Source organism: Myotis brandtii, unplaced genomic scaffold (genome assembly GCF_000412655.1).
Source record: "Myotis brandtii unplaced genomic scaffold, ASM41265v1 scaffold112, whole genome shotgun sequence".
Lineage (NCBI taxonomy): Eukaryota > Metazoa > Chordata > Mammalia > Chiroptera > Vespertilionidae > Myotis > Myotis brandtii.
This window is the reverse complement of record NW_005353838.1, coordinates 695,974-713,698: the sequence shown is the minus strand read 5'-3', so window position 1 is coordinate 713,698 and position 17,725 is coordinate 695,974. Positions and strand designations below refer to the sequence as shown.

At 38.4% G+C, this 17,725-nt stretch overlaps 1 protein-coding gene across 1 annotated transcript in view; it reads left to right on the top strand.

The window, feature by feature from the left end:
- The window catches only part of SCN1A (sodium channel, voltage gated, type I alpha subunit), a 125,441-nt gene that overhangs the window by 42,237 nt on the left and 65,479 nt on the right, over positions 1-17,725 (top strand). Inside the window, exon 3 of the mRNA XM_014546967.1 lies at positions 5,402-5,714. Within this exon, the coding sequence (XP_014402453.1) occupies positions 5,451-5,714 (264 nt within the window). The 5' untranslated portion in view covers positions 5,402-5,450. The remainder of the gene's footprint in view (positions 1-5,401; positions 5,715-17,725) is intronic.

The window sequence follows — 17,725 nt, the reverse complement described above, 5'->3', positions numbered from 1 at the left end:
GCTGCGAAAGAGAGATATAAAATGTCCAGAAGAAAAACCTCATCCAGACTAAAATATTTATTATAGTAGTAAATGGAATGAAATAGGAGAGTCTTAGAAGTGATGCAGAACATTATCATTAGTAACTTTTGGATCTGACAACCCCCCTGCAAATGTGTAGTATTATTAAAATAGCATTCTAATGCTCCTGACTTGTCTCCTCTTTTACACCAGTTTTATATCACCAGAATGTATTGTTGCTTTTATTTATTATTTGTACGTTCTAATAAATTTCCTCTTCTTCTTCTTCTTTCACCCATATTAAGTAATATTGATCATAGTATTGCTTTACTTTACTATTTCTTTCCACTCGCAAATTCTACTTTGCTTATTTATAAAAAAATTTTTTCCCACAGCCTCTGGCTTCCATTTATTTTCTTTTGGATTTTTTTTCTTCTTTAGGAGTTCTTTTCTAATTTAGTTTTGCTTGTCTTTTTTAAAAAAAAGATCATTTTTCTATTGCCCACTACATTACTTATTCCCAATATCCTTTTGTTGTTCTTTCAAATTTGCTATCTGTTAATGTATACTTCCTTTTATTTTTATGTTTCTAGCTATTGTTAGTTCTCCCCCCCCTCTCTCTCTCTTCTCTTTTTTATTTTTTCTAAGTGCCTGTCATTATTCATAAGGGAAATATGCCATCTCTTTGAAGTATTTTCTCACCAAGAAAGTTATGTTGCTTTTCTCTTTTGAAAGGGCTCCTCTGTCAATCCAAACACATATTTAAATGCTTGTTCTCATGTACAGAGAAAGGTGAAAGCCAAAACTACAGATTCTGTGAGGTGTCTCTCTCCCATATCTAATGAGGTATAATTTCAGAAATTAGGACCATTTAAAGTATGCAGTAAAAAATTTTACACTAAAGAGTGAGGTATGCCCGGCCAGCGTGGCTCAGTGGTTGAGAGTCTACCTAGAAACCAAGAGGTCCTGGTTCGATTCCCAGTCAGGGCACATGACCAGGTTCCAGGCTTTATCTCCCTTGCAGGAGGCATCCAGTCAATGATTCTCTCTCATCATTGATATTTCTATTTGTCTCTCCCTCTCCCTTCCTCTCTGAAATCAATAAAAATACATTTTTTAAAAAAGTGAGCTATATCGCCCTAACTGGTTTGGCTCAGTGGATAGAGCGTCGGCCTGCGTACTGAAGGGTCCCAGGTTCGATTCCGGTCAAGGGCATGTGCCTTGGTTGCAGGTTCATCCCCAGTAAGAGGTGTGCAGGAAGCGGCTGATCGATGTTTCTCTCTCATCGATGTTTCTAACTCTCTATCCCTCTCGCTCCCTCTCTGTAAAAAAATCAATAAAAAATATATATATTTTTTAAAAAGAGTGAGGTATAATGTAGATAGAAAACACAATTTATTTCTGTATTTTTTAGCAAAGTATGTACAGATTTTAAATATAATTCAGAATTTTTTCTATAATATTACTGACAAAGTGTTAATATTCATTATACTTAACAGTTTTTAGATATTCCATATGAAACATTTTTTAAAATTTTATTCTTGTAATTACTGTAATATAGAGTTTATTCTTAAAACGATTTGAATATAAGGTATACTTAGAGTTAAGGAACACTTTCATTAACCTCAAAATAATATCATTATAATATGGGTTAAATTGCTCACATATAAATGTTATCCCAGTATTTGATAAAACTAAGCTTAAATAAACAAATCATTGGAAAAAATATATTAATCTATTATTTGAAAATTTTAAACACTTTGATTTACCATGGCTTCTACAATAAAGAGGAATTTTAAGTCAGAGTTTATTTTAAGAATTTTCTGGTTATTTTTGTTTGGTTGATTTTCCATATGAAGTTTCAGATAAGTTTGTATAGTTCTAAATTTTCTGTTATTTTTATAGGGGCTACATTTAAATTATTCATCAATTCAGGGAAATTTCATCTTTATTATATTGTATTTCTATCCAAGAATAAGATGTGCCTTTTCATCCATTTATATTTCTTTTCAGTTTATTCAAAACTTAAAAAAAAACCCTCTTATTTTATTTATAAAATTTTCATCAAATATATTTTCCCCTTTTAAATAGACTTGTTTTGGTTCATAGCAAAATTGGGTAGGAATTAGAGTTCCTATATATGCTCAGTCCCCACGAAAGCACCATCCACCATCCACAGTGCACACCAAAATGTCACATTTGTTATATCGATGAACCTACAATGAGACATCATTATCATTCAAAGTTCATAATTTACATTAGGGTTCACTCTTAGAATTGAACGTTCTATGGGTTTGGACAAATATATAATGGCCTGTATCCACCATTACAGTATCATACAGAAATTTTTCACTGCTCTAAAAATCCTCTGTGCCTTAGCTATTCATCCTTCTCTCCCCCAACACCTGGCAATCACTGATCTTTTTACTGTCTTCATAATTTTGTCTTTTTCCGAATGTCATAGAGTTGGAATCATACAATATGCAGCGTTTCCAGATTGACTTCTTCCACTTATGTAAGATGCATTTAAGTTTTCCCCCATGTGGTTTCATATCTTGATAGCTCATTCCTTTTTAGCATTAAATAATATTCCCTTGTCTGTATCCAGTTATCTACTGAAGGACATCTTGGTTGCTTCCAATGATGGCAATTTTGAATAAAGCTGCTATAAACATCCATGTGCAGGTCTTTTAGGACATAAGTCTTCAGCTCATTTTAGTAAATATCAAGGAGGGCAATTGCTGGATTGTATAGTAAGAGTAAGCTTTCATTTGTAAGAAAATACCACACTGTCTTCAATAGTGGCTGTTACATTCAGTGGCTGTATTGCATTCCCAATAACAACAAATGAGCCACACCCCTGCCAGCACGTGGTGGTGTCAGTGTTCTGGATTTTGGCCATTCTATTAGGTATGCAGTGGTATCTCATTGTTGTTTTAATTTGCTTTTCCCTGATGACATATGATGTGGAGCATCTTTTCATATACTTATTTAACAGGTACATGTCTTCTTTGGTGAGCTATTTTTTAAGGGCTTTGGCCCACTTTTTAAATCAATTTGCTTGTTTTCTTATTGTTGAGCTTAAAGAGTTCTTTGTATATTTTGGATAGGAGTCCTTTATCAGCTTTGGTTTTGCAAATATTTTCTGTGAATTGTCTTTTTATTTAGTTGATATTGTCTTTCACAGAGTAGATGTTTTTAATTTTAATTAAGTCTAGCTTATCAATTATTCCTTTAATGGATTGTGCTTTCAGTATTCATTAAAAAGTCATTGCCAAACCAAACATCATCTGAATTTTATCCTAATTTATCCTCTAGGAGTTTTATAGTTTTAAAATTTACCTTTAGATCTGTGATAAATTTTGAGTTAATTTTTGTAAAGTGAATATATATAACATGTATATATATTTTTGTAAAGTAAATATATATAACATGTATATATATTCAATAATAATAAAAATATAATATGCTAATTAGGCCAGACGTCATTCAGGATGTCCTTCCTTCCAGACAAAGCCACAGTGGGCGGGGACTGTGGCAGAGGGGGCAGAGGCCCCTGGCCATGGCGGTGGTGGGCAGGGGCCGGGGCTAAGGCTCTTGCACGAATTTCGTACGTCAGGCCTCTAGTATATATATAAAATCGTGTGGAGGTCCAGCTTGTCCAGCACTATTTTTTGGAGAAGACCATGTTTGCTCTTTTATATTGTCTTTGTCCCTTTGTCAAAGATCAGTTACAGCTACAATCTTATTATTGCAATTCATATATACAAAAGATGCAATTAGCCATATCATAGCTTGCTGACCTTAATGAGTTAATGCAGTATCCAAATAAACCTTGAGGCCAAGCAGTAGCATGGGCTCTGTGAAGTTCTGGCTCAGTAATACCTGTGAAATTTGAGCTCATATTAAATATGCCTGAAAATAATACATTTGGGATTTGGCCTCTGGCATCAGATCAGGTCTGACTCTGCTATCTGGAGTTGAGAGTTTTGCCTCAAGTTCTCATAATAGGACTATAGCACTATAGGACTATAGTATCAGCAAGAATATTATTATTGCTTTAGTGAGGAAAAATAGTGCAGTTCCTATTGAGCTCATGGTATCCTGTCTTCTTTCTGGTCATGTTTTCTCCCCTGAAATAGGAGAACCCTGCTGTCTCCAGCAACTTTAGCTATCTTCCACCACGACCCAATCTAGTACTTTCTAGTCTAGTCTTTCTGTCATTCTTAGTCATATCAAAGGCATTTGTCCAGTCTTTACTTGTCTCTTTCTGTATGTGTTCAAGTATGACAACCTCAACATGGCTAATGACATGACCAGGTCACAGTTTTAGTTGTCTCAAATCTCAGAAAAGAAGACTCAATCAGAACAGCCTGATTGGTCATTAAGGCTGGCTGCAGCAAACTGTTCTGACCACCTTGGCCAGGGGCCACTTGTCAGGACAAGAGGATTGGACTTTTTAAAAATATATTTTCATTGATTTCAGGGAGGAAGGGAGAGAGAGAGAGATTAATCTTGAGAGAGAATCATGGATTGGATGCCTCCTGCATGCCCCCCACCAGGGATCAAGCCAGAAACCTGAGCATGTGCCCCAACCTGGAATCCAACTGTGACCTTCTGGTTCATGGGTCAATGTTCAACCACTGAGCCACACCGGCCAGGTACTAGAAGGTTGGGTTTTATATCCTCTAAGAGATAGCTCCCTTTCCACTTCATCCTGTTGATGAACTAACCATTGTCTCTATGGGGTTACATCCTCATCTTCTGTGTGTCTTACAGAGTGAACAGCCCACTAGGGACATGGTGGTATTTAGCCTAATGTACTTTAATTAAGGCTAGACTTGAACCACTTTCTTAACTTATGGCACAGTTCCTGTATCTGCAAAGCATAAGACTGAATAAACAATGTTGGTACACTTAATAAAATCCTAGATAGAAACCATGTCTGTTAAGCCAGGATCATAGAAGCAGAGAGTAGAATGGTGGTTACCAGGATCTGGGTGAGAGAAAAATGGGGAGTTTCTATTCAGGTCTATGTCTGTTCCAGTTTTATATCAAGGACTCTAGTATATTTAGGGTTTACTGAAGAGAAAGCTCTCATTTAAGACCAATTAGTGATTTTTTTTTCACTCCTGAAGTAACTGGAATAAGTGCTAAAAGTCTGTTGTACAATTTCATGCCTATAGTTAACAATACTGTCTTACACACTTAAAAACTTTGTTAAAATGGTAGATCTAACATTAAATGTTCTTACTAAAAAAAAGATTCACATTTAATAATTACATTTCAATTTAATTGGAAACAAAAATGTCAATGCTCTAATGTTTAATGCAAGAGTTTATAGATATTAAGTCTTCTCTGAATCTCCTTAAGAAATATCAACATTCTTTATTTTTTTTAGGACTTTCATATGTGGAGTAAATGGTAATTAAAATGTGCAGGATGACAAGATGGAGCAAACAGTGCTTGTACCACCAGGACCTGACAGCTTCAACTTCTTCACCAGAGAATCTCTTGCGGCTATTGAAAGGCGCATTGCAGAAGAAAAAGCTAAGAGTCCCAAACCAGACAAGAAAGATGACGATGAAAATGGCCCAAAGCCAAATAGTGACTTGGAAGCTGGAAGGAACCTTCCTTTTATTTATGGAGACATTCCTCCAGGGATGGTGTCAGAACCTTTGGAGGACCTGGACCCGTACTACATCAATAAAAAAGTGAGTGTTTTTTATCAGGCATGTTTTGCTGCTAATTGCCTACTGCATACCTTGGATGGTTGTAGTACCAACACAGGCTGAATTAGCACAGTCTTAAGTACCCTTCTACTTAAGAAATAAAACATGTTTGCATGTGTTTATGCACATACGTGAGAATGAATATTTCATAAACGACGGAGCTGTTCCAAATGCACCACCACAGATACCTAATAACAAATTTAAGTTATAGGCAGCTAATTTAATGAATTAAAAATTTCGACCCCAAGATTATATTTACTATAAAATTTTATGTTTTCTGTACTTGAAAATCCTGGAATTATCACATTAAGACTTCAAAAATATTATTATTAATTTCTTATGGAACAAAATTTGATGCCACAAGTGTTTTCAATTTCTAAAGCATGTTATAAGTAAATCAGTTAATTTCTGGAACATTAGTATATAAACTCCAATTTTAAAAAATTACTCAACTTTTGGTAAAAATATATTTATATTGATAAGAATTAAGAAAAATATAGTATTCTGAAGAATGTATAATGATATTTTAATGCTTGCATTTTCTGTATCCATGCTTGAAATAAGTACCTTGTATTAAGCACCCAATCTTTTATTAAGACCATGATTTCACCAAACCAAGAAGAAGAGCCTACAGAAAAGGATAAAATAAAAGTGATTATTGTATTGATTTTGGATTGCAACATATTTTTATCTTTTTCATCTGACACAATATATTTTTGAACTCTTGGTGGAAGGGTAAGGCACAAAGATTGTAATTAAGCAAATGAAATATTTTAGTTGGACATGGGCCTTAAAATACACTAGGCTCTGATTGTTGCTGACACAGTTCTTAATAACATGAAATTAGCCTTTGTCAAATGCATAAGTTTGGCAGTTTTAATATGTGGATTTGAGACAGTCTTGTAAATCACTTCTCATTGCTATAGTTTCAAAGATAAAAAAAAAAAAACCTCACAAAAGGATGAATAGCACTGTGTTTGTGTGTGTTTTTTTCTTTTAAGTTTCAGGATATAGCTGGTTTAAGTGTAACACACTTTTTACCAAGCATTTGCCCATTTTACATTATAGGAAGAGATAATCATTTTCCAAAAATTTTATTTTTCTCTATTTAACATTATTTATAATATTGCCAAATCTTAGTAGGTAAGAGATTATCCATTTCATAACTGCCTTTCAAATTATAAGAAAAGTTGCACTTTATCATTAAATCAGTCCTTTGGAATATAATTTAATATCACCTGAAATGCTAAAGCCCAAATTAAACAAACTAGGAGGGGTTTATTTGTATGAGGAAAGTAAAAATGCAGATAATCAAGTTATTTAAACATTTCAACTTATTGAAAAGTACTTCATTATTGAGGTAATGACTCTGCTGTGTTCTAGACAGAAATTTATTCACCCCATGGAGTGTGTTAGTTTATTTGTAGATATTGGACATATTCAGTCTGTTCAAAGACTGCTCTTATTATTGGTTAGGGGGATCGATCCCCAGAAGGCCTTCTGCTACTCAAAGACACCCAGCCCCCATCTCTCCAGCAGTAAACACCTTCTAAAAATTGTTAAAGCTACACAGGGTCTTCATCAAACAGGGCTGGAATCTAGCATCCCAGCTCATATGCTGTATCCTTACTTGTGAAACAACAAATGAATGGTGTTTTTTTTCTTTTTCAAATGAATGTTTTGATAACGACCAAACTAACAAAATGCAGCTTGACAAAAGCAGAGATTCTTCATGTGAAAATCAGATAACCTAATTCATATTTCCCTTTAAATCAGGGGTGGGGAATGCTCGGCCTGTAGGCTGTGTAAGGCCCGAGAAATAATTTGGTCTGGCCCTGCCAAGGCATGAGGGGGTGAGTTAATTAAATGTTTGACCAAAGACAGCAGGCTAATTTTTAAGTGGATAATTTTGTATGATGCAAATGATGTTTTAAAAAAATATCCAAATGGCCTTTTGCAAAAAAACGGTTTCCCACTCCTGCTTAAATTAAAGTTTTCAGACTGATAAAATTTGTTATCTTGAGAGGATGTCCCCAAAATAAAATTATTGGTTCATAATGAGTGATATATAATCCTCTATACTAATAAAAGGGTAATATGCTAATTAGACCAGATAGACCGGACATCTTCCGGATGCCCTTCTGGACAAAGCCACAGTGGCGGGGGCCGAGGCAGAGTGGTTAGGGGCGATCAGGCCAGCAGAGGACAGTGGTTAGGGGTGAGTGATTAGGGGCGATCAGGCAGGCAGCAAGTGGTTAGGGGCAATCAGGCAGACAGGTGAGCAGTTAGGAGCCAGCAGTCCCAGATTGTAAGAGGGATGTCTGACTGCCAGCAGTCAGACATCCCCCAAGAGGTCCCGGAATGGAGAGTGTTCAGGCCAGGCTGAGGGACACCCCCCCTCCGCCATGCACAAATTTTGTGCACTGGGCCTGTAGTATATAATAAAAGGGTAATATGCAAATTGACCCTATGAGTGGAACGACCAGGAACAACCAGTCACTATGACATGTACTGACCACCAGGGGGCATATGCTCAATGCAGGAGCTGCCCCCTGGTGGTCAGTGTGCTCCCACAGGGGGAGCTCCACTCAGCCACAAGCCGGCTGAAGGCTGTGAATGCAGTGGCAGTGGCGGGAGCCTCTCCAGCCTTCTCAGCAGCTCTATGGATGACCAACTAATGGTTCCCTAGGGGGAGCGAGCCTAAGCCATTAGTCGGACGTCCCCCAAGGGCTCCTGGGCTGCCAGAGGGATGTCTGACTGCCAGCTTAGGCCCGATCCCCTGGGGATCGGGCCTAAGCAGGCAGGTGGACATCCCCCGAGGGGTCCTGGACTGTGAGAGGGTGCAGGCTGGGCTGAGGGACCCTCCCAAGTGCATGAATTTTTGTGCACCAGGCCTCTAGTAAAGAATATAAAGGCAGATGGAAAACAAAATTATGCAAACCCTTTTTAATACTGAAAAGAACGGTCTTAAAACTGGGTGTGAAAGACCAACTCTGATGAAATGACTAGTCAGCCAGATTCTTGTGCTGATGTAACCCTTATAAACTTTGTTAGGTTCACATTCAGACTTGCCATTAACATCTTCTATCCTTATCTTCAAATGCACATTGTGTGAGGAAGGAAAAATATTTTGGAATTTTGGAACAAATCACAGTGAGCAAGTAGAACAACCTGATAAGAAAAATATTGTTATCAGGAAGGAGTTTTCTCTAAGGTAAGACACTTCCATTGCTTTCACATTGAGCTGACATTAAATGAGTCTTCAAATGTAAGTCATTCAAAGCAATGCAAATGAAACTTCTTACAAGTTCTTTAAAACCAATATGGTATATTTAGGATACCTGATTGAGTTGTGTTTGAAATTTCACTATTTTGCATTTTCATATTTTAAAACTTTCTCTAGTTGCCTATACAGTTTTCTAGCCTTAAATTTTCTTTTGTAATTGTATTATTTCATATGCAGGAATAATCTTAAATTCTGAATTTGTTTGCTATGTTTAAGGTTTGAATGCTTAGCAAAATAATAACCTTTTAAAAATAATAAATTTTTCTTTTGATATTTGATGACTAATTTTATTTTAGTGACTTGAATATCTGAGATTGGGAGAGTGATCATCATTAAAACAATGCAATACACATGCACAGTACTCGGGCATAGCTATAGGGTCTAATTGTGGAAATGTCACTAGAGAAAATGCTTCTTAGAATGAGATTTCCCACTATTACTGATATTGAGGATGTGGATTGTATTGCCTGAGTGAGTTGGAATATGTAAACCTCAGTTAGGCCAGTGACTTTCCTAAGATTTTTCTCAAGTACAATAATTAAGGGGTCATTCTTATCTATATACAGTTTCTAGTTTCTTTCTTAATAATATATAGAATAAACGAAGCAATCCTATATAATAAAAGCCTAATATGCTAAGTGTCCGGTCATCCGGTGACCAGTCAACTGTTCAACCAATCAAAGTGTAATATGCTAATGATATGCTAAGGTTGCTCAACCACTCACTATGATGTACACTGACCACATGGGGGCAAACTCTCCTTCTGGTAGGTTAGCTTGCTGCTGGGGTCCAGCTGATTGGGACTGAGCAAGATGGGCCGGACACACCCTGGAGCCCTCCCACTGTCCCTCTCCAGCCCTGATCATGCACCGGTGGGGTCCCTCGGCCTGGCCAGTGCCCTCTTGCAATCCGAGACCCCTCGGGCGATGTCAGGGTGCCGGTTTCAGCCAGATCCTGCAGGCTACTCCCCTCAGAAGGATTCCAGATGCAGGGCTCATGGCTGGCGAGCACTGCTGTGGTGGCATGAACCTCTCCCAATCGGGACTGATTGGGCACAAGCCCGTGGCAGGCACAGTGGGGCCAGGATGAGTGGGAGCGGCAGGTAGGAGCTGCAGGCAGCATTGGACTGCGGGTTTCAGCCCGATGCCCACAGGCCACCCCGAGGGACCCCACGTATGCACGAATTCGTGCACTGGGTCTCTAGTACTACTATAAAAACGGTTGCAGGATCTCTTTTTTCTGTTATACTTTTGATTAAATTCCATATATGCAGCATATATGGAATGTATTGTGTAAGAAATAGAAACAACGCTAAGCTCTCTGTCATCTTCTACAAAGACAATTTCAGTGAGCTTATGGAATTGTCACTGCTGATGGTGTATTTCCAGATGGCATATGCCCACATATTTTTATCTTCTTTGCTCCAGTTTAAAGTGTGCAAATTACATAATGTTAAAAATTTTACTAAAATTGTTAAAGTAGTTTAATCCATGATCAGTGACACCATCTCATGAGCATTCCTGGTGCATGGAAGCATTAGGAACTTCCCAGACTCTCAGATGCTTTAAGCTTTCAGAAGTCCAAGGTAAGAACTAAAGAAAAAAAGAGTGCTATCAGAATATTGTCATAGAATTTTCCATACCATGTGAGCTCTGGTCCAGTGTTCTTCAGAACACCATTCAAGGTTTGATTCCTTTTATTTGTTTATTTACTTTAGTTGTGTGGCAAGGCATATTTGAGCTTGTGAACTCACCTCCCCCCTACCCCCCTCCATGGGATTTTTTTTTCTCACCGTTACTTTTATAGCTTGGGTTGATTTTGTACCATTTGGCTATGCATTCAAATTCTTCACCCACTCTTTATTACAGAAAACATCTCCCTTCTCATGTTCTTAAAATTACAGATGACTCACTAGCACCATGGGAGGAAATATCCTTTTGACAGTGTGACAGTGCACTGACAATAAAATGAGGTATTTTAGAATTGTAGTGAGAATAGATGTTTCTCCATTATGGAAAGTAGAAATTTATCCTTTAAAAATGTCTAATGGACCATATAGAAACAACTTATTCTCTCTTTTTATCAGCTCTTTTTAAAAAGGTGCATAGCCCTAGCCGGTTTGGCTCAGTGGATAGAGTGTCGGCCTACAGACTGAAGGGTTCCAGGTTCGACTCTGGTCAAGGGTACATGCCTGGGTTGTGGTCTCCATCCCCAGTGGGGGACATGCAGGAGGCAGCCAATCAATGATTCTCTCTCCTCATTGATATTTCTATCTCTCTCTCCCCCTCTTCCTTCCTCTCTGAAATCAATAAAAATATATTAAAAAATAATAAAAGAAATTAAAAAGGTGCATACTCCTTTATCAGGCCTGCATGAAGAGTCATGCATGAATTTGCTATTTTATTTTATGCCTGGTCTGTTATTGCTACAGGAATTTTTAGTTATTATATTGGGTAGAGAAAATTATTTACTTTGTTTTTAATTGGGTTTAGGGCATTTTTTTCTTGCAAAAAATAATTTAGTAATCAATCAGAAAAGTAGATAGTAATTAAAAGATTATGATTCCATGACTTATCATATGGACAGTTCCCAATTTACAATTTTTTTGCATATTACTAGCTCCTCTTGAATTACCAGTCACCTAGTATCTCCCTTACATCTAACACAGTATAATAGACTTTCAACTCTTTCTCCTCCCCACCCATAATTTTTTCCTTAAACCCCTTTTTTTGTTACCTCTAAGCCTCTGTCTCAGAAACAATCCCAAGGTGATGATATTGGTAATTAAATAATGGTTAGCCTTTATTGAGTACCTGCTATGTTAGTAAGAGACCATTCAAGTCAAAGTGACCAAAATGCATCAGAAACTAGTTTAAAAAAGAAAGAAAGAAAGAAATATGTAGGTGAATCTGGTTTTAACATTGAAAGATCCAGTACCTACAACATCATCATCAGGATACAGTCCTTTTCCATTTTGGGTTCTATTGTCACCCAAGCTAGCTGCATTGGTAGGCTGGCCCTTCCCACAGGATGGCACAAATAGCCACCAGTAGCACTAAACTAACATCCTGCAGCTTAGTAACTCCAAGAAAAAGAACTGTCTCTTCAAAAGCTCTAACAAAAGCCCTGGAATTGGTTCTAATTAGGTCACATGGCTAAGGGTTTGTGATGGTCTCATTGGCCAGAACGGTGTCACATGTTCACCTGTGTTGCCAAGGGGTGAGTCAGCTCATCAGAAGCCACAAGGGCAGACATGGGGTGGTGGTTTTTCTAAAAAGAAGAGATGAGGCCTATTTAAAAAGGTATGTGAGGCAGGCAAAACTAGAGCTCTGTATTCTATACAAAATGTATCAGGTACATACAGTTCTTATTTAAAACGCATGTCCTTCCAAGATTGCTTTTGTCTGTATTTAAAAATAATGAAACTGAGGTGAAGTAATTTCCTAAGATCACAAAGATATTAAGTGAGAGAGATTAGATTTAAACCTGATCTCTCAGCTTCCATAGGCCATTGCCATGCCACTTTGGGTCTGCACTTGTAGTAACGATACAGTGGAAAAGATAAGCCAGTGATAGAATCTGAATAAGCCCGTTACTGCTTTTCCTGACCCTCTACCCATGCCACTTTGCTAGCCGTAGTCCTTTTCTCCCAGGCTGGCAGTATTTCCCAACGCTGACTTGTCCCTCACTATTTTTCCTCCATCAGGAGCATCCCCTGCCTTTGTAAAAACTAAAATCTTAGAGACTCATTGGGTCTGCATCGGCTTTTATTTTTATTTTATTTTTTTAAAATATATTTTATTGATTTTTTACAGAGAGGAAGGGAGAGGGATAGAGAATTAGAAACACTGATGAGAGAGAAACATCAATCAGCTGCCTCCTGCACACCCCCCTAATGGGGATGTGCCCGCAACCAAGGTACATGCCCTTGACCAGAATCGAACCTGGGACCCTTGAACCCGCAGGCTGATGCTCTATCCACTGAGCCAAACCGGTTAGGGCATCGGCTTTTAAAATAAGTAGATACTTTCATTTCCCACCAGATTCTAGTTGTCTGATAAGCACCTTATTTTTCAAAGAGGACAGATTCGGGACACTTCAATTGTGTGCCGCTGTAAAGAAATGGCATTCAAATTGGGATCTGAAGTACAGAAAAGAGAAGAGGAAGAAGCATCTTCTAGAGAAAGAACAGTCTATCAGAGGATGTGTAACGGAGGTGGACTGTACTAAGAAGAGAATAGGATGAGGTTGGGATGTGGGCCTGGGGCCAGGGAAAAGGCCCCTTTTAGTACATCGGAAAGAGTTTGAAGTTTAAGGGCAAAATGAATTATCAGAAAGCTTTGGGTAGAGGAGTAACATGGTCCACTTTACATTTTTAATATATTTTTATTGATTTCAGAGAGAAAGGGAGAGGGAGAAAGAGATAGAAACATCAATGATGAGAGAGAATCATTGATTGGCTGCTGCCTGCACTCCCCACTCTGCGAATTGAGCCCGCAACCCAGGCATATGCTCTGACCGGGAATCAAACCATGACCTCCTGGTTCATAGGTTGACACTCAACTACTGAGCCAGGCCAGCCGGGCTCAAACAATATTATTATAAGTTCTTACATTGACAGCCTAGAGCTGGGGAAGGTGCATATATCGACACTCCACCACTGAGCCACACCAGCTGGGCCACTTTACATTTTAAAAGATCAATTAGGAGTCCTCTGGACACTTGGTCTAGATTTTTGACAATGAAGATGGAGAATAATGGGTAGGATCAGAATCTATTTTGGAGGTGTAACATTTAAGTATCAGAGGGAACAAGCTAATGGCATTGTTTCCTAAATATGGAATTTGGGAGGAAAGTTATTGAACCAAAAAGTTCCAATGTGAAAAGTGGCACTGCTTTCAGAAACATGTGTCCATATGTGTATATACTTGAAAGCCAGACAGACACACACTTTGAATCTTTTAATCCTTATCATTTTATGGTAGTTTAGAACTTAAGGGCATTCACAAGTTGTATTTCATTCATACTCAAAAGAAGTCTGAGGTTAGTACTACTGTAATTCTCTCCATTCAGATGTAGACGTTGACATAAAGTTCTCACACAAGTCTGCACTGAAACTGGGCCTCAACTTGTTTTTTTTCCAGTCAATGAAAAGTTAACTGCACAAGTCAAAGTATACCACACTCACAGTATGGGATAAGATACAGAGCTAAGAAATGTTTGATCCCCAGATTTTATCATTTCACCTGTGGTTATAGTTTTTCTCTCTGTGATAGAGGCAGAGGTGTCCCCACCCCTGGCTGATGAGAGCCCAGCTGGCACCTCCGATGGGTCATCTCCTGCACTGGCTGTCCCCCCCGCACCCCCTTTTCCCCCAGCTACAGGCCAAGGACAGCAATTTTACAGACTTCTCTACATACAAATTCTTCTCCTTTGCAGGAGCTTACAGCAAAGAAAAAAATTGTCTGTGAAGCATTGAGCTCAGAGATATGTTTTGTTGACTCATGCAATATTGTTTAAAATTTTGAATTAGTTTCAGAGATGTATGAATCTGGAGATTATACACATGTCTATGCCTACACACACACACACACACACACACACACACACACAGACTCATGCATGTTTAGGATTTCTGATTTGCATACCAAAAATTGGCACACACCCCTTGCTACCCAGCCTCCATGAACACTGTGATTGTAATTGCTGGCTTAAATGTCACACGTGTAATTAGGTAAAGGTTGTGTATTAAAGCTTGGAGGGCCCCAGCAGGCAAGTGCCACAGGTTGTTCTTTAGGTTGATTATCCTTAGACTAAAGGGAAAAGCAGAATGAGACTAGGGAAGAAACAAAGTTATTTTAATATTGATGCTCACTTCAGGGTCAGGTGGAGAACGTGTGAGAAAGCTTCCCATCCCTCTGTGAGCCAGGCAAGGAGAGAAATCTTGGCCTGAATCCACAGGTTATAACAAATAGGCAGGGAAGTAGGTGAGACCATTGAGAGTGCCCCCAGGAAGGAAAACAGAATTAGATGCCATGGAATTTCCTCAGGATGAGAAATGGCCCCAGAGATATGCAATAATAAGAATCTCTTGACTTCTCCATGCAGTTCTCTACACCTAAATCTCTGAAGCATCTCTCCTCCTGCCAGGACTCATTCTATCCCTCCCTGCTAGAACCTCTTCTTAAGCCATCAGCCTGGAGCTGGGAAAAGTTTGATCCCACTTCTGGCAGAAGATAGAGCAAGGGAATTCTCCTAGTGCCAATGCCAGAGCATCATCAAGGGAAGAGAGGTGTACCTTGCAGCCCAACCTAGTACTCTGTAGTGGGAAAATAAAGTTCTAAACAATTGACTTCCAAACACATTTTTGGAACACAATGTATGTTAAAAGTTGAAAATTGCTTGTTTTAAATTTTGAAGCTGAGGCATAAATTTAATAACCAATAGTGTATTCTGCATTTTTTATTGTTCATGATCATTGCTAAGCTTTCTCTGTTACTTATAGCTTTTGCTAATTAATCCATGTGTACAACATAATCATTGATAATTTGAGCAATTTAAAAGATCACTAGTTAACCAAAACAGATTCACAGCCCTGCTATTGCAGAATCACCTGAGTCATTATTATTATTTTTTTGTTAATCCTCACCCAAGGATATTTTCCCATTGATTCTTAGAGTGGAAGGGAGGGGGAGAAACAGAGAGAGAGACACATTGATTGGTTGCCTCCCGCACGTGACCCGACCAGGACCTGCAACTAAGGCACATGCCCTTTACTGGATCCAGGACCTGCAGGGATCCAGGAACCTTCCACTGAGCCAAAACAGCTAGGGCCTGAGTGTTGTTGTTTTAAAATTCAGAATACTAGGCATGAGTATTGAAATCACAACACCTTTATAAGCTAAATATTCTTATTCACATTTTTCAAAACAGGCAAGTGAGTCACAGGAAAGTCAAGTAAGTTGATTAGAATCTCACTGCTGGAAGGCACCAGAGCCAGATTTTGACCCTGGCACCCAACTCCATTGTCTGCACTTTTAAAAACTACATAAGTTCCAACGAATCCTACTTATATTTTTCTAATGTTTCCTTACAGATTATTAAGCTGCTGATGACTGATTTGACTGGGAGTGTTTACCTATCTTTCTTGGTTTGTCTTTAAAGTCAGAAATGATATTTTACTTGGCAGTCTTGCTGAAGAGAGTTGGACCTCGCAGAACAATGAATGGTTTACGTCTAGGTCTGTGCTGCCCAACAGAGTAGACATTAGCCACGTGTGATTATTGTACGGAAAGTGTGGCAAGTCGACTTTGAAAACAGGATTGTATGAAAAAGGATGTAAAATATCTCAATAGTTTAAATATTGATTTCATTCCTAAATGGTAATATATTGGAAATACTGGATTAAAGAAAGCATTTATTGCCCTGGCCGATTTGGCTCAGGGGATAGAGCACCGGCCTGTGCATTGAAGGGTCCCAGATTCTATTCTGGTCAAGGGCACATGCCTGGGTTTCGGGCTCGATCCCCAGTAGGGGGCATGCAAGAGGCAGCTGATCAATGATTCTCTCTCATCATCATTGATGTTTATATATCTCTCTCCCTCTCCCTTCCTCTCTGAAATCAATAAAAAATATATTTTTAAAAAAGAAAGCATTATTAAGTGGAATTTCATCGGCTTTTTACTTTTTTAAAACATGGCTACTAGAATATTTAAAGTCACATATGTGGCTCAGATTTGTAGTTCACATAATGTTTCTATTGGGCAGCTCTAGTCTATGAAAACCTTCACTTATCCTTTTGGACTTTCTTCTATTAGTAGAGACAGTTGAACATTCACTAGTTTATGAGCTTCTTGAGGTAATGACGTATGTATCTTTGCTTCCTCTATAAGCCATAACACAGAGCTTTGCAAGTATTGTGCTAAACAAAATACATTTTTTTTACAATGAAATTAGTTAAATTAAAAGTTGAACCTAAAACTAGTTTCATGCTACTTTCCAGGTGTCTGCAATGCTCATACTTATTAATAGCTTATTATACAGGGACTCAATAAATGTTACTTTAGTAACTATACATGAAGAGATAAGTGGAAAAACTTGACAAATATCTAATACTAGAAGCCCGGTGCATGGATTTGTGCACTGGTGGGGTCCCTCAGCCTGGCCTGCGGGGATTGGGCTGAAACCAGCTCTCCAACATCCCCCAAGGGGTCCTGGATTGCGAGAGGGCACAGGCCACGCCAAGGGACCCCACCAATGCACTATCAGGCCAGGGAGGGACCACGGGAGGGCTCCAGGGCATGTCCGGCTGTCTCACTCAGTCCCAATCAGCTGGACCCCAGCAGGAAGCTAACCTATCGGTCGGAGCATCTACCCCCTGGTGGTCAGTGTGCATCATTGCGACCAGTCAAATGGTTGAACAGTTGGACATTTAGCATATTAGGCTTTTATTATATAGGCTATAAACAGTTATGTTACTACAAATATATCTTTAAAGTGGTATTTTATATATAGAATCTTATTTTTCTAATTCAATCAAACTGCTATATTTTGAAATTTGTTTTCAAGCACAAAATTTTTCACGTTAAACTGATTTCATGAATTCCCTACAGCCTTGGGCTATAAAGAGAAGCCTGTTTCAAGCTAGATGCTATTGGATCAGCCTTTTCTCTTCCACCACCAATTTTGAACTTTTCATTTTGTATTG